This window comes from Dermacentor silvarum, chromosome 8 (genome assembly GCF_013339745.2).
Source record: "Dermacentor silvarum isolate Dsil-2018 chromosome 8, BIME_Dsil_1.4, whole genome shotgun sequence".
NCBI classification, from domain to species: domain Eukaryota; kingdom Metazoa; phylum Arthropoda; class Arachnida; order Ixodida; family Ixodidae; genus Dermacentor; species Dermacentor silvarum.
The window spans coordinates 149521579-149538357 of NC_051161.1; the positions used below are offsets into that span (position 1 = coordinate 149521579).

A 16779-nucleotide genomic window follows, 5' to 3' on the forward strand; every position below is an offset into this window, starting at 1 on the left:
GAATGGTAGTTAATTCGTCCAGACTCGGTGCGTGCGTCCGGCGTGTGCCTTAAGCACCGCAAAGTCGCCATTCATAATCGCTTCGATAGTGGTCACGGTTTTTTCCGCAGCGGTTGTGGCAAGCAGTTGTTTCGTTTTGACTCAGTGCAAAGCTGTCGAGTTCGAAGAGCACTGGCTACATCGCGATTATGTTTTCGCCAGCTCACTGCTGAAAACGTAATCACGATGTGCGCGTGATAGTACAAAGCGTGTCTACATGCTTGGTCTACAAGTTTTGCATACGTGCAGGGCTTGAAAACCGTTGTTTTGGTTATAGTGCGGTACCGCTTATAGTGCAGATATTCGTGACTCCGGAGACTTACGTTATAATCGATCTACACTGTATAGCCAAGAACTCTGGCCTAAATAACGAATAATTAATTGTTTGTTCTTCAGGCCGCACGCAGGCTACAAAAGAATATGCAGATCCAATGATAATGCTAGAATACAGTCAATGACCGATTTTACACACGACCGATTTTCCGGATGCCTTTGCTGCACCACGACATGTATATGAACGTGTGGAATTTCGAACCCAAAAGTTCTTCACCATCCAATTTTCCGGACTTTGTGCCATGACCACAGGTCCGAAACGGCATTAATCAAAGTCGCCATTTTGACTATCTCACCGCCTCGAACAGGCGCTCTCGGACACAGATCTGCTTACCGCCGTAGCCACCACCGCGGCAGCACTAGGCTTAGCTGATTCGACGTTCTCTATTAAGCCTCTTGCCGTTCGCTGCTGTGTTTTTCATTGAAATAATTCGCCACTGTCAGCAGTTGCACCGACTCCACCTTTGTAATCCTTGCGATTGGCTTCGAAGCTTGGAAAGCACAGCGCGTTGCATAGTGCCGATTCCCAAAAATCAGCTTCGCCTCAACACAGCAATGTTACACGGTGAAGCATAGCAACAGTGGTAAGGGGCTATTGTCATAGGGCACAGTATGTATTCCTTAATTCACACACGCTTGCACCTGCTCTCACCTTTCACAGTACGAGCACGGATATGCCTCATAAGTGCAGTAACAGGCATGCATTCATTGTTTCAGACTGCCCAATTTTTTTTATGATTTCGCGGGCTCTAGGTAGTCGGAAAAATTGGACGTTGACTGTATTGCTTTCCACCTTTTCGTTGTGATTTTGTTTTGTGAGCAGTGATGTTTTAAATGTGAGTGCAGTTTTGTGCCACCCTGATTGTGAGACTCGGTATCCAGCTGTGCTTGTATTTCAACTTATTGATTACGTATAGTGCCTTGTACGTTAAAGAACCCCAGATGGTCCTAATTTCCCGAATCCCCCACTACGGCGTGCCTCATAATCAGATCATGGTTATGGCACATAAAAACCCATAATTAAAATTTAAATTGTACCCGAAAGTACAATTTTCAACTTGCAATATTTCTGTAGTTAATCAGATGCGTTGTATTTCACTCAGACAGATGTGTCTTGTTTAGAGTATACATTTTAAGTAAGACTTGTTCTATAGACTGACACATAGCTGACATATAAAGTATGACAGACAAAGCACTGAGGGCACAGTGCTAGTGTTGTAAAAGTGTCTTTTTTTTGTTAGTAAGGTACAAACTAGCTTTACATCTCATGTGATTTACTTGTGCGACTTTTAGAGCTGCTTTGTACTTGTTTCTTTATGCTCAAGTGCAAGTACTGGTTCTTGCTATGTATTTCATGCCTCTTATGCTCATCATAGATTTCATTGCTATTGTGTTGTGCTTTCGTCCTGAGTGTACTAGAACTTGCCATTACAGTTCCCTACAATTGCAGATTGATCAGATTTCATTTTTACTAGCTTGGCAAGAAGAGCATAGAAGGTTCCACAGGAATTTCACCTTGGCACATAATTTTCTCTTAGCATTTGTATTTGTTGAAAGCAAAAGCTTGCTAATTTAAATATACTTAGGGATGGTGACCCGCTCCCAAACTCACTGTTTCTGCTACAAAACTACAAATTCTTTGCTACACTGCTGCTCCAGAGTAGTTATTTGCTGCTCCAAAACACTATATCTGCTGCTCCAAAATGGTCAATTTGCTGCTCCCAGCCCTGCTCCAAAACATTGGAACCTACTTCACCCCTGAGTGCGAGCAACGATACGCCTAATAAGTGTACTGGCAGGTCTTCAGAGCGATTTCGGACGTGCCCGTGGCGATTTAAGCCCTTGGGGGCAATATAAGGCATGCATGTTTTTTTTTAATGCCCGATTTTGGGGATGTTTTCGCTCCCCCAAGGGATTCTGGAAAATCGGACGTTGACCGTATATGCTTTATTGAGGGAGCAACGTGACGGAAATGCAGTGAGTGTACTAGCTTGCTGCTCTGCTCAGGGGGAAAGTGCAGAGAACAATAGGAAACTGAGGATTAATAACAGGCAGTAGGGTGAAATTTATACACAAGTTCCTGTACGAAGGAACCGTTCACAGCCATAAATCTAGGCCTGATTAAATAAATATTCTGAGAGCCTGGATGGCTCGCTTCATTGATACGCTCAATCCATCGCCCAATAACTTCACTAAATGGCCTGTTGTTAATTGGTACTTAAAATTACTCAGTTTATTGCCTGCATTCGTTCATGGTGTTACAGCCAGTGAGACAGCTATTGTGACAGCCGACCAAATCCAATTCAATCCTATTTTTATGAGCCAACCGTGAGTCTACAGTGGCGTGGCAGTGCTGGTTGTGCGACTGCATTATCAAAGCAGTAGTTTTACACATCGAGTGCTGATGCGTGTTTGCACACTATTTATTCTTGTTGCTTGCTCGCAACTTTATTCATTGCACTGTGTGATTTAGTTTTCAAAAGAGCTTAAGGTTATTGAGTTTAGCGTTGGTTTTATAAACACAAATGGTGTTGGGATACCGGACCGGGGTTCACACTCTTTGTCTACCGTCTTTGGTAATGCATGTGTCTTTGGTAAAGCTCGTGGTAAAGAAATTTAATGCAAACGAGCAAGCAGCATGGCCCTTGCGCTTTGTTCTGTGAGCACATATCAGGGATAGAATAAATTGCATTATGTGCTCGCATTGCTGATTATGACTTGTAATGTGCAGAATATCAAGCTTGTGAAGTTCTCCTGCCTTACAGGGACCACTACAGAGACAAATAATTCGACTGTATTGCCCTTGTACAATACCAGTAAAGCTGCTCTTACTGTGAAAAGGTTGGTAACCCAGAAAGGGGTGCACGGGCAAAAGATGAGTGGCAAACCGCCTTGATTCCGCACAGCTCGACATGACGTCATTGCTTTTGGCGGTGACTGCTCGGTCTTAGTTAACTGTTTTTGATAAAATTTGACTGTATATCGTATTCTAAAGGAGCCATAAAATGATCTTGGCAAATTTCGGAAGCTTTTGCTGAGCCACAGTAGCCCCAATACAGTAGAATCTCGATGATACGATCACGACTAATACGAATTTCCGGATGATACGAATTCTTCTGAGGTCTCGGCCGAGCCCCATTACTTTGCAACGTGCTAGAGAACGGTTGTTACGAATCGATTTTCGACCCGCGTCAGTTGATACGAATAAACGCCGCCCCACCGACGGCCGCGAAAGAGAACAGCGCGCAGTCACACACGTTTTCCCTTTCTCTTTTGGTGCGGAGGCGCGGATGCGACGCCAGACAGCGCTGAAGCCGCGACTGGGAGCGAAGAGTTTGAAGCGGTGGTGCTTTTGTTACTTTTGTGCTTTTCTTTTTGTCTCTTCGCTCGCTGCGGCGGTCGCGCATCTGCGCTTCCCCTTCCCCACGCGCGGCCACGGCAGCAAGCGAAGGTTCGTGCGGTCTATTGCTTCAACGGAAACTGAGCGGCATAAGCACAGCGCATACAAAGGTTAGAGCCGTGTGGAGATCGCTTTCAAGATACAGTGCGCGCGACAACACCGACAGCCGGCACAGGCGCAAAGTACAGGAACGCATTTGTTGGCAGAGTAGGAGCCACCCCCCACTCCCTCCCTCCCGCGCTACCTTCCCGCTTTGCACCTTTCGCGTGGGGAGATTTCTTCGCCAGTTAGCCTTACGCTCGGTTGCAAGATACGCATTTGGCGCTGCAGCACAGTGTCACCCCCCCCCCCCCCTCCCTCCCTCCCTCCCTCCCTCCCATACCCCCACGGCCTTTCGCGCAACAGAAGTCGCGTTTGCTCTCCGCTGTGCGTTCACTGTCCGTGAAGGCGTGCGTCCTTTCACTCGCACATACGGCGCGCGGTGACGACTTTATCGCCCTTGGACTCGTGCTCCATGTCTCATGCTCCTCCACATCGCATTCGTTGATCTCCTCTCCCATCGGTGGGCGCACTTCGTGCTCGCTACCGCCCTTGTCGGCGAGATTTTCCCGCAGAAGCCGCAATTTCGTCTCGCGCGGCTGCACTGTAAGCGGTATGCGTATACATGGAGTTCTACGGAAGGGTAAGCGGGAGTCGGAAAAGGCCGCGTTGTAGCCAGTTCTGCACTATAAACAGTTACGTTATAAGTGGTCTATACTGTAAATGCTTTTTACGTACGTGTGCCTGAGTGAGTTCACCTCTCGACTCTTCAATTTAGCTAGTTTTAATTGTGTTTTGATGATACGAGTTTCGGCTAATACGAATTTTTTTCGTGACCCCCTGAGATTCGTATCATCGAGATTCCGCTGTATGAAAAAGTTCTTTGAAATCTGTGACGTCACACTGACGTGCCAGCACTGGGGTTTCGGTGCAAAATTTAAATGAAACTGTGACCGTCATTTTCTTTTCTAATAATGCACTTATTACCGCGAAGTAGAAGAAAATCAAGTTTTAAATTATTTTATCAGACTGAACTGATTTAGCATTTCTCGTAAGTGTCCTTTTATAGTTAACTTGCGCAGCACGATGTTGCGCAGTACAGCCAGCAGGATGTCATTTTCAGTGTAGGCCTGCCGCTGGCGACATTGCGTGCGTAGGTGAACTGTTTTGTTGCTTGTTCTTATATTGAAATGATCATACAAGCTAAAGACAACACTAAATTTTGTTTCTCTGTGTGTGCTTTCGTAGAAACTACAGGTGTGCTAATGCCGAATAGTAGATTTCGAAGCGAACATCGAATGTCAGAAAATTTAACATAAACGCTTATGCTTCCAAATTTTGTGCAAAAGAAAAAAAAAAAGTGCTGCACATGCTCAGGAGTCAAATAATACTAACAAGAATCTTGTTAAAGGGAACACCAAATTAGTATGCCTGCACTGATAAAAACTTGGTTCGTATATGAAGGTCTGGATAATGTTTTTTTTTTTTTATGAATGGAATATATATCTCAAATAGAATTAGATCCATTTTTTTCCCTCCGACGCTAGCTGAAGAAATAGCAAAGTTGTTCTAAATACCAGTGAGGTTTTTGGTCTAATAGTTGGGCCATGCTGTGCTTAATGCAAATTTTGTGCAAAAGAAAAAGACAGTTCTGCACATGCTCAGGAGTAATAATATTAACAAGAATCTTCCTAGATATCTGTAATTTAGGTACCTATGTATCGAGATGCATAGTATGTGCTACTCTTGTTAAAGGGAACACCAAATCATTATGCCTGCACTGATAAAAGCTCGGGACGTATACGAAAATGACATCCTGCTGGCGGCATTGTGCAACATCGTGCTGCGCAAGCTAAGAAACAATAAAGGGACACTTACGAGAAATCCTAAATCAGTTCAATCTGATGAAATAATTCAAAACTTTATTTTCTTCTATTTCGTGGCAATAAGAATCCAGAATAGAGGAGGCTTTTTCTATCTTTATGCCAGGTGGCTTCTGTAGGTTATCATCGGCTCGTTATGGCCAATTTGCCTGACAAAAGCGAAGAATGCACATAGCGTCGCTCAGCACTGCTCTACGCTGTCAACAGCGTCACACGGTCAGCGCCAACGGTAAACAGTCCTCAAATGACGTGGCCCACAGCAAGTTCGCGCGACGTCAACCCAGCCCCCTCCCTCCCCCTTTTTCTATCGCCCACATCCAGCTGGGGGTCAGTGCAGTGTCACATGATAGTTTAGAATCTGCCATGTAAATCCAAAGCTGTTCTTGTGACGGTCTTTCGAAGCTATAACAAGAGACCGTTGTGTGCTTGCGAACTACCTAAGAACGGCGTTCGGAATGAGGGGCCACCATGCGGTATTTCGCAAAGGTGGCGGCTGTGAACATGCAACGGTCATCCTGTGCACTTGCTTTCATTGGCAAGGGTATTTGCCTGCTTTCTGAGGGTCATGCGACCGCTGTGAATGTATATGCATTGATTTGGTAACCACACTTTTCGTTGCCAACACCCAACGATGGGGCTCCAATTAGGCCTAACGGGCGACGCAGTGTGGCCAATAGTTTCACCGCGACAAAAATTTGCCAGTGGCCGATGTGGTCACAGGCTGTAAATTGTCTCAAAAAGCTTTTCCCTAATATGTTCCGACATGTAGCTCATCAGTGATCAGTCGTGAAATCGCGTGTACCAGCTTGATTGACGGCCATAGAAGTATAGTTTGGTGCCGCGCCAAACTCGCATGTGGGTATAGAGCTCCCAACTGCGTGAACAGTGAACTAGTGTATTTGATGCGATCAGCGGGCCTTCCGGTAGCTAATCGGACCAACCTGCACACATGCTCTCGTTCTTTCAATACACGCGGGTGTTCCCTCTGTCCGCGTCACACTGACTGTTTCGATCGGTATCATCGACCTGGGTGAACCCTGTAACTTGTCCAATAGAGATCGCGCTGTGGGTACGCTGCACGTATTAGAACACCGACCACGGCCAGGTCATTCACCAAAGGTAGAATATTCGAAAAGTCAAATATGCGAGAAATTGATTATTAGATATTCGATGCGTGAATTGAATTATTTAATGTTCATTATTCGATTCAAAACTGAATATTCGAGAATCGCACACCCCTATTAGAAACCTTACACCTGCTTCAAAATGCCAAAGGGCATTCCCACCACTGTGTTAAGCTCTGGCCTGTGTTGCTTCTATCCCGTGCGCAGACGCAGCGGCAGACGGCGCTGACGTTCAGCTTTGATCGGGTCTTCCCGGGGGTGGCCAGCCAGGGTGAGGTGTTCGCTGAGGTGTCGCAGCTGGTGCAAAGTGCCCTGGACGGCTACCACGTGTGCATCTTTGCATACGGCCAAACGGGGGCCGGCAAGACGCACACCATGGAGGGCCCCGCGGGCGAGCTTGCACTTGAAGACGAGCGGCGAGGCCTTATCCCTCGTGCCTTACACCAGGTGTTCGAGGAGACGTTGAAGCAGCCACACTGGACGGTAAGTGGCGTTGGTTCAGATTGAGAATTCATGGTGCACTCGTTGGTTGCACCATGAATTCATGGTGCACCTCGCAACAAGTCTTTTATTGAAGTCGTACTCAATGCAGTGGAATGGCTATGAGTCGCTGTTCAGCTCCCACCTATGGCAGCTACATTTCAATGGAGCAGAATACAAAGAATCTTTGTGATGTTAGGTTTAAATTCAATGTTCAAGGAACAATAAGAATCTTGAGCTTTATTGTAAATTATGCGTATAATAAAAGCCACTCTTACTTCATGCAAGTTATGCCAGAAAAGACACTACAAATGAAGATGGGCATCAATGCTGCCATTGAAGGGACACTATATAGAAAAAATATTTGAGCCATACGAGTAAATTACTTCCATAAAACAAAACAAAAAACTACGTACCATGCAAGAAAGCTTGGTATGCCAGAAAAGATGCAAAAATGGGCAAACTGGTGGCAACGCCACCTTAAGGGAAACACAAGCTTGCCGTGATGTCATGGATTTCATTCTTTATCGCCAATAATGGACTATATTTTATTGTAATACAGTCAACGACCGATTTTTCGGACATGCCCGATAATTCGGACGCTTTTGCGGCACTGCCACGTACCTCACAGTCAATGTATAGATCGTCTGAAATTTCGGATGCAAAAGACCTTCGCCATCCAATTTTCCAAACTTGCTGCGATGACAGTGGGTCCAAAACAGCATTAATTGGAGCCACCATTGCCGCCATTTTGATTATCTCGCCGCGCTTTCGCACGCAGATCCACTGGCAGCCGTAGCCACCACCGCGGCAATGCTAGGCCTAGCTACTGCGACGTTCGCTACCAAGATTTTCGCTGTTCGGTTCCATGTATTTCATTAAAACAATTCGCTGTTGCTAGCCATGGCGCCGACTCCACCTTTGTAATCCCCCCCATTGCTTCGAAGCTCAGAAAACGCCGCATTGCACAATGCCGGTTCCCGAAAGTCAGCTTCGCCTCAATACAGCACTGTTATGCGGTGAAGCATACGTTAAGTATTGCGGTGAAGCATACGAAGAGTTGTGAGGGGAATTGTCGGAGGATGCGGTATGTATTCCTTAATTACACACGCGTGCATCCGCTGTCTCCTATCGCAGTACAAGCACCGATAAGACTAATAAGTGTACTGGCAGGCCGTCAGAGCTATTTCAGGCGTGCCTGTGGTGATTTGTGCCCTTGGGTGCAGTAAAAGGCGTGCATTAATTTTTTCGGATGTTCTCGCGGTCCTTAGGGCGACAGAAAAGTCAGACGTTGACTGTAGTCAGATTTTGTAAGTAACAAGCTTCAAGAACTTCTTTTGCATCATAACGGCCCAAACGCAAAAACGCTTGGAAGTCTGTTATTTTACACTGATGTATCGGCGCTGGGGTTACAGCACAAAATTCAAGAAATCGAATTTCGGCCTTTATTTTCTCTTCTAGTAATCAGCATGGTCCCGTAAAACTAGCCAAAATTTAGTTCTCAATATTATATGCTTTCTGTAAAGTCATTGTTTCTTTTTATTGCTCCTTTAGGAACCGTGCATGACAGACCCGCCGTGGTGCATAGTGGCTTCGGTGTTGTACTACTGAGCTTGAGGGAATGGGATGAAATCATGGCCGCAGAATTTCGATTGGGGTACAATGCAAAAATGCCCGTGTACCCTGCAGTGCACGTTAAAGAACCCTAGGTGGTCAAAATTAATCCGGCATACCCCACTACGCTGTGCCTCATAATCACATTCTGGTTTTGGTACATATAACACCAGAATTTAATTTAAATGCCTGATAGAGATGTGATATGAAGCTTGCGTCTTTGGTAGCATGAATCTGGATTTGGCACTCAAAGCCCTGCTCCCTTCCCGTCCATGCCTTGCAGTACACAATGGTGGCCAGCTTCATTGAGGTCTACAATGAGACCCTGCGGGACCTTTTGGTGCCTCCATCCCAGGCGCAGGCATCCACTCCATTGCAGCTCAAGATGGCACGCAAGGATGGCCCCGTTGCTGTCGCCAACCTCACCGAGGTCGCCGTCACATCAGCTGAGCAGGTTTGCATAATTTATTCTTCTGTTTGCAATACAGCTTAACTCGCTTACACCAAACTTGCAAAAAAATAATGCTGTCACTTGTAAGCAAGTTGTAAATCTGGTGCATTTACTTTTACCAGAAAATGGAGATTAGGTTTGGGCAGAAACAGACTTGCCATGCTTGACATACAGTAGACCCTTAGTAAACAGAACTTCAAGGGACCGAAGAAACTAGTTCCATTTAACAGGAGTTCCATTTACTGAGAAAGATATGCAAAGGTGCTGCACTATGTGCATACACCCTCTTAATACTATTTTAGGGAACTCTAAGCACTAGAAGGTGAATGTAGAAAGCCTTTCCAAAAGCAGAGAAAGTTACAAAGAGCTTTGGCACAGCATTAACAATTTATTCTGCAGCTACTAGTCACTGTGCATTAAAACATGCATCAATTCTTGCTTGCTTGAGTGGTCCATTGATTAGTGGTCCTTTGATGGGATATTTTGGCTCCGGGCTCTCCTCAGCCACAACACCAGGCACTTCTCCAGCTCTTCATGGTCACCTTGTTGTATCCGTTTTCTTTGAGGCCGGAATTGCAAACTTTCGAAGGCATCGCGCAACTTCTTTGTCTTGCAGAATCCTTGTCAAGCTGCTTTTTGGAACCGCCTGTTTCGCCACGAGCGCAGACTCCGTGTAACAGCCGCTTTCAAAGTCGACAACAATATCCCTCTTTTCGAAAGTAAGCACATAGTGTGCACGCTTCTGTGCCACCGTTGAATCAGTGGAGGCTAGGCGAAACCGCCGCAGAACTGTTCGTGGCAAAGGCTACCACCGACAATCGCCGCGAGTAGAAAGTGAGAGGCGTAGGGAGAACAGAACAGGTGAATGCCTGCACAAAGGCACCGGGGCGTACCTCCATCCCCACAACGTACAGCCCCATAATTCAAACAAAGTTTTCCATGTATATCACGATGTGACGTGCCGTGTGAGGCAATGACGGTGCTAGCCTTCTCGGAGGCTATAAACAATGGTGCACAATAATGCCTCAAGCAAACACTGTGTGTCCTGTGCACTATGCAGACAAACAGCAGTGGTGCACGCAAGGTAACGTTTAACATCAACTCCCCACTCTCATGTTGGTCTAAACGCTGAAGAAAAAAACGTTTACCGTCAACATCACCACTGATTATTGCCCATCGAACTAAACAGCACAGAAAGCTTCGCTTACATCGATGCCCACAGTGCACCTCGATATTCATGGCATATTTGCGACCACTGTTAGCGCCGTCGTATTGAGTTTCCCATGTTAACAGCCAACCTGATTACACGCGTTACAGTAAGTAGTACACTTTAATCTCAATCCTTGTCAGCATGGAGGAAGTTCATAAACTTTCTCTATGCCCGTGAGGCCCATCACCATTTCGTCTCAGCCCAAGTAGGGGCTGTTTGATGACGGAGCAGCTGTCGAGAAAGCATGACAGGGAACACTGGGAGGGCGTCTGGCAAGAACAGGCTGAGAGTGGTTGCAATCGCTCTTTCCGCCACACCCCGAGCATCCACGATAACGCTCGTCCTGCTGTTACCACATGCTTGCCACCAGTGTTCCCTCATCGTGGCTTTGTCGTCAGCTGCTCCATCATCAAACCCAGAGCCCCAGCTTGGGCTGGGCCAACACAGCAACGGGCATCGAGGTTAAGTGCGCTTGCTGTAAATGTGTGTGGGAGAGTTAATGATTCTAGCCTACCTAAAAAACAGCATGGCTGTTCGATCGCAAGACTGCACGGGAGCAAAGTTGAGAGCGCATTCATTGCACAAGTATTCACGGTAGTTCTAAAACTTGTTTAGATGCGATGTAGTGTTAGTCAAACTGTTGCAGAATGTTTGTCATAAATGTTTCGTGGTTCATAGAGACCAAACAAAAGAAAGCTTGCACGGGGACGGTTAAAAATGACAACATACAAGAAAATTCACCTGTCAAGAATGTGTCGCCCTTGCTCTTTCATAGTTCAAATCATTAAGTGGTGACATAGGGCATAGGTGAAGGGTGCTTGAAGTTCGGAAAGTGCAGTTCTTTGTCTAATAAAGCTATAGATGGCACTTGTCTTGTGTCTTTTGAGTGCAGTGTCCTTTTGTTGTGCACTGAAATAATTTTTCATGCTAAAAGCCCAATCTTATCCGTTGTCTGTTTTTCCATCCCTCAGATCAGCCAACTGCTGCGGTGTGCACGAAAGAACCGCGCAGTGGCAGCCACCAAGTGCAACGAGCGATCATCCCGGTCACACTCCGTGTTCAGACTTGACATCGTCGGCCACAACAGTCACAGCGGCCTGGGTTGCCGGGGTGAGCATTGGCATCGCAGCATGTGTCACTTAGCAAGGCTAAGCCTTTAACCACAAGGAAAACGTGCCCAAAGGGGCTGCAGTGAGGATGACCACCCTATTTGTTAGATGGCCTTCATTCTACAAATAATGGAAAGTGGGGCAAACTGATTTCCCTGCTGAAATGCATGCAGAAAGGCTCTCGTTAGGCAAGCATCAAACTGATTGAATATCATTTCTAAACCTATAGCCTAATTCCAGCTTGTCTCTTAAGTATAGAATTTTAGTTTAGGACTGTCAGTTAGAAGTTGCCAAGAATCGGTAATATAAATATAGATTCAGTTATTTAAAGGGACAGTAAAGGCAAATATTAAGTTAAGCAAAAGTGATTAATGAGTACTCGAGAACATCTAAGGTGTCAGTATTATCGTGAACAAAGCTTTAGTAATCTAGAAATTGAGGTAAATTCATGTCATGATTGGGCTCCCCCAGAACATTAAAGTACTAACCCGATGACGAAGCCGCTCTTTATAATTCTGTCACCAGTACTCAAACACTTGTAATAAAAATATAATTGCATTATAAGACGTAAGAAATGCTATTTCTCCAGTTCTATTTGATCTTTAGAAAAACTCGTTGACGTCACCCATGGCTTGCAAAACTCGCAGTAACTGCAAGTAGCAGAGAATGCCACGTCCATGTGTTGTCGCGGTATTCTTCGAACTGTCCACGCCACTTGGCCAAGAGCAGCTGCAGCGGCAAATGCAACGCTTTGTTTTGGCTTGGTTTCTCCATGGCTGCGCGTTTGCATTTTGCCCAGAAAACTGTAGCGCCATCTTTTAGGCACCATTTAACTCGCCAACGGCTGTAAAGGCCGGTGGTGGTGTATCTAAGGTCACCCACCACTCCCAGCAGGTGATATGAATTTCTCTAAAGGTATGCCCAATTTTCTCGTAAACCAAATGTTTTCTTGGCATGGAACAAGTGCTGCAAGGTTTCTGGAAGGGTCAACAGTCCACGTCGACTTTGTATTCGCCTTTAGTGCCCCTTTCAAGCTTCGTAACTGTGCACCAAATGAATTTGAAAATTGCTCTCAGCTGTGTTGGTTGTGTCTTCTAGTGCAGGGAGATGTGATTCGTATACAGCTTGCATAATGTAGCTATGCCATGTTGTAAAGTAAAATGCGCGAATAAACATTAGTATGTTCAAGGCAGTAGCTTTCATTATAACCTGTGCTGCAAGACTTTTTTATATATGGGAAACCTACTTAACCTGTTGGCTGATCAGGCTGTTAAGCGATGAACAAGCACGATTTGTGCACATGTTGAAGAGTAAGCTAAGCGCTGCAATGACTGTCACTGCAGTAAAACCTCGTTAATTCGACCCTTGTTAACTCAGAAGATTGGATAATTTGGACTAGTACTCTGGTCCCTGCCGGGGTATGCATTATTCAATGCAATCAAACTCTCGTTAACTCGGATATATTTGGGCGCACATCGGTTAATTCGGAAAACTTTCGGAGCTCGGTGAGGGATGAGTGGCGACGCAAAAGAAAAAACGGTGCTAGCGCCCAACTGAAACCAAGCGACTGAGTCCGCATCGCCACAGTCATCAGCGGAAATTGTACATGAATGACAGCGCCGTAACGCTTCGTGCCTATTTGTGCCTTTAAACCCTTTATTCTTGCGTTTACCGCCGCGCATAACGCCGTGTTGGCGGCGGGATTTCATAATTGCGTAGTCGCCATCCATTATCGTGTCGATAGCGGCTGCAGTTTCTTCCACAGCAGTTGCTGCAAACAGTAGTATCGTTTTCACTCGTTACGCACATTGGCCGCGTGCCTAAAAAACTGCGTAGTCGCCATCCATGATTGCATGGATGGCGATTGCATGGATGGCGCGCACCTTCATTCGCAAATGAAGGTGCGCGCTGTGGCCGTGCTGTGAAGGAAGTCGCGAGGCCTCAGTGGCCACTTCAAGAGCCAATGAGCCGGGAGCTCACGAGAATTCCACTTTCCGCTCTGCTTTTGAGCAATATAGCAACAGGATTTTCTCATTCATCCGCTAAATAAAGGTGTGTTGACGTAGAAAGCTTTCTGCGAGCAGTTGCTACAGTGCACCGCTTGTGCTTGCTGCTGCAGAGGTGCACAAATGCGTGATTTTACGAAACCTGACATCTACAAGTTGCAGTGGTAGTATATCAGGTTGTTATTCTGTGTGAAGTGTAGCAGATCAAAAACTTACCTGGGAAAGGTGCAGTAAGTGTGACCACACTACTTGCATAGGTTTTGCTTTACTGCCCGCTAAGTATCAAATGGAGTGCAAGTTCAAATCAGTTGGATTCCTAGGTGAGAGGTGGGTGCGTGTTTCATTTATTGTTTGAATGTCCGTGCAGGGCGGCTGAACTTGGTGGACTTGGCCGGCAGTGAGCGTCTGTCCGAGTCCCAGTCAGAAGGGGCACGCCTACGCGAGGCGCAAAACATCAATCGCTCACTCGCCAACCTCGGCAATGTCATCCTTGCCCTCTCAAACCGGGTTAGTAAGTTTTTTTTTTCCTGGTTGCATAATTGCATGCAACCTTTATATGAAAAAATAAATTATGGGGTTTTACGTGCCAAAACCAGTTCTGATTATGAGGCACGCCGTAGTGGGGGACTCCGGAAATTTGGACCACCTGGGGTTCTTTAACGTGCACCTAAATCTAAGTACACGGGTGTTTTCGCATTTCGCCCCCATCGAAATGCGGCCGCCGTGGCCGGGATTCGATCCCGCGATTTTTTTTATATGAAACAAGTTTTATATGAAATCACTGCTCTTGTATTGGCAAATGCATGCAGTATTGCTTGCAGAAGCAGCGTCTGTCTAGAGCGCATACAGGAAATAGCTTTTCTTGTTTGCTGCAAGTTTGTAGCATACAAGGGTGTGCAAATACCGAATTCAGCATAGATCAATAATGCAAGTCGCCGGAGTTACAAATATCTCCACTATAAGTGGTACCGCACCTTAAAGAAAACTTGTTCAAAGGCTGCGCACATGCAAAATGTGTAGGCGCAGGTATCCGAGGATCTATGCATGCGACTGGGTTGTTTGCATCCGTGTAAATTTAAGAACGTTGAAAAGGTTAACGTCGGAGGTCTGACTGTCTTTGCATGAAGCAGACAAAGTAATACAGAAAGAAAAATAGATCAGTATAGAGGAAAGTAAGCCGCTGGCAAATTTTTCAGACCTGCTCGGTTATTTAGAATTCCCCGTGACATCACCATATTAACTACACAGAACTAATGTAAACGGACAACCGAAATAGTTTCGCACATCGTATGGTGCCTAGTTCGATTTCCTGCACTGATCCGCGTTTGCGATGTTGAAAACATGGCGGCCGCAATCCAAATGTTCCACGTGCCACCCCTGCCCTCATTTTCGTTGTCAAGGTGGTTCCTTCGCTTTTTAGGTGCCATACATTGGCTGCGAAGCATTTCGTTGACTTGACACCGAGCCACAACTTTGGTCGCCAGCTACGACAAGGCAGTGCTGTTAGGCCTAGCCAGCGGGAGTGTCGGGCTGCATGCCGTTGTGGACAGCTCGCCCTTGATATGTTCATATTGTGGGGTCTCGCACATGTGCTCTTGGGACAAAGGAACGACAACGCAGTTGTGCAAACAATCAAAAGGGCATTTATTGCACCTTTCATACACTAATGCACACTAGCCGAATTACAACCAATAGAACATTCACATGGGCGCGCGACAAATCAAGGATGCCCGACTCACCGCGACCCGATAGCGAGCGAATACGTTCGCCCCATGCCATGACACCATCGCCTAGTCGTTCACGTGTACAGTCACGCGAACGGTGGCGCGCTCAAACGATCCATGTTCGTCCATACCGGTGTCCTGCTCTTAGCCTCGCGCGACGGTCGCGCGAAGCGGGCCGGCGCACGCGCGAAGCGTTCGTGCGTGTTGGCCGCCGATCCCCAGCCAAAGAGGAAGCGCCGTCGACCCCCCTCTCCCAAGTCACCCCGCTGCCCGGCGGCGCCAGCATCGCGACACTCGCACCATCTCTCACAATGCGCCGCAACCACCACGACCGCCGTCGGCACTTAGCTACGCGGTGAAGCCGGATTACAGGAGACGCGTGAGAGTCACGCATCCCCACAATATCCGTGTACAATTCAATGGAGATCACGCTCGGGGCTGAACAGAAGGCAGCGCGCTCGAAGAGAAGTTTGGGTTCACAGGTGATCAGCTGCAGCAACTACTGCGAATGCCTACCAAGTTTGTATGTGCACGTACCGGCTAACGTTCGCATATTGACATTTAACATAAAACCTAAAAGCTCTAAACTGAATTTGCGGAACACAACTTAAACTGACGGCATCGCAAAGTCAAGGTAGCTCGAGCAATATCTGCACCTCATAACGACATATACAGCAGAACCTCGTTCATACGTTTCAGAAAAAACTCTAGAAAAAAAGCATACTAACCGGTAAAACGCATGATTCAAAGTAACTAAAACAACTGAGCAAACTTAACTGTAGTGGACATGTATGCAATGCGAAGCGTTGCACGAATCGTTGTGCACGAGATGCCGACACACGTCGAGCAGGCGAGGCTTCAGCGGCTCGAGACGCATATGTTTTGTTATCTTCCTATTGTGTAATGTTTTAAGACGGCAACGGGAAACCGAAATGAAGTCAAGCTGGTGGGCAATGCCGGATGCTGCCGAAGCAAAACATGACATGACGTGCTGCCTGTAGCAGGAAAGGGCAGCGCGTTTGGATTATCACCTAAAAACGTGCAGTACGCTTCCAGTGGCACTATGCCCCATGCACTGTAACAGAGATAGGTGAAGATGCTTATCGCATTAGGTTTGCCGGTGATAGATGTGAATGAGGCATGCAACGACCTCAGAAGTGGGCAGATTCACGAATTACCTGAAAATAAAAAAAATGAAGAAAGTAACACTGCCCAACACAAGCATGTCACGTTTGTTTTTTGTGTAGCAGGAGTACTTTAAGTAATCGTTCATGCGGGATTACTTGATACGGTAGTTCCATGCGCCAAGGGTCATGGAGCAGTATTCTTGGGCCATCACTATCACTAGAATCAGCGCTGGACTCATC

The 16779-nt window shown here is 46.4% G+C and overlaps 1 protein-coding gene across 1 annotated transcript in view; it reads left to right on the forward strand.

The window, feature by feature from the left end:
• The window catches only part of LOC119461763 (kinesin-like protein KIFC1), a 75156-nt gene that overhangs the window by 41545 nt on the left and 16832 nt on the right, over positions 1–16779 (forward strand). Inside the window, exons 10-13 of the mRNA XM_037723141.2 lie at positions 7026–7301; positions 9196–9366; positions 11545–11683; positions 14056–14195. Of these exons, the coding sequence (XP_037579069.1) occupies positions 7026–7301; positions 9196–9366; positions 11545–11683; positions 14056–14195 (726 nt within the window). The remainder of the gene's footprint in view (positions 1–7025; positions 7302–9195; positions 9367–11544; positions 11684–14055; positions 14196–16779) is intronic.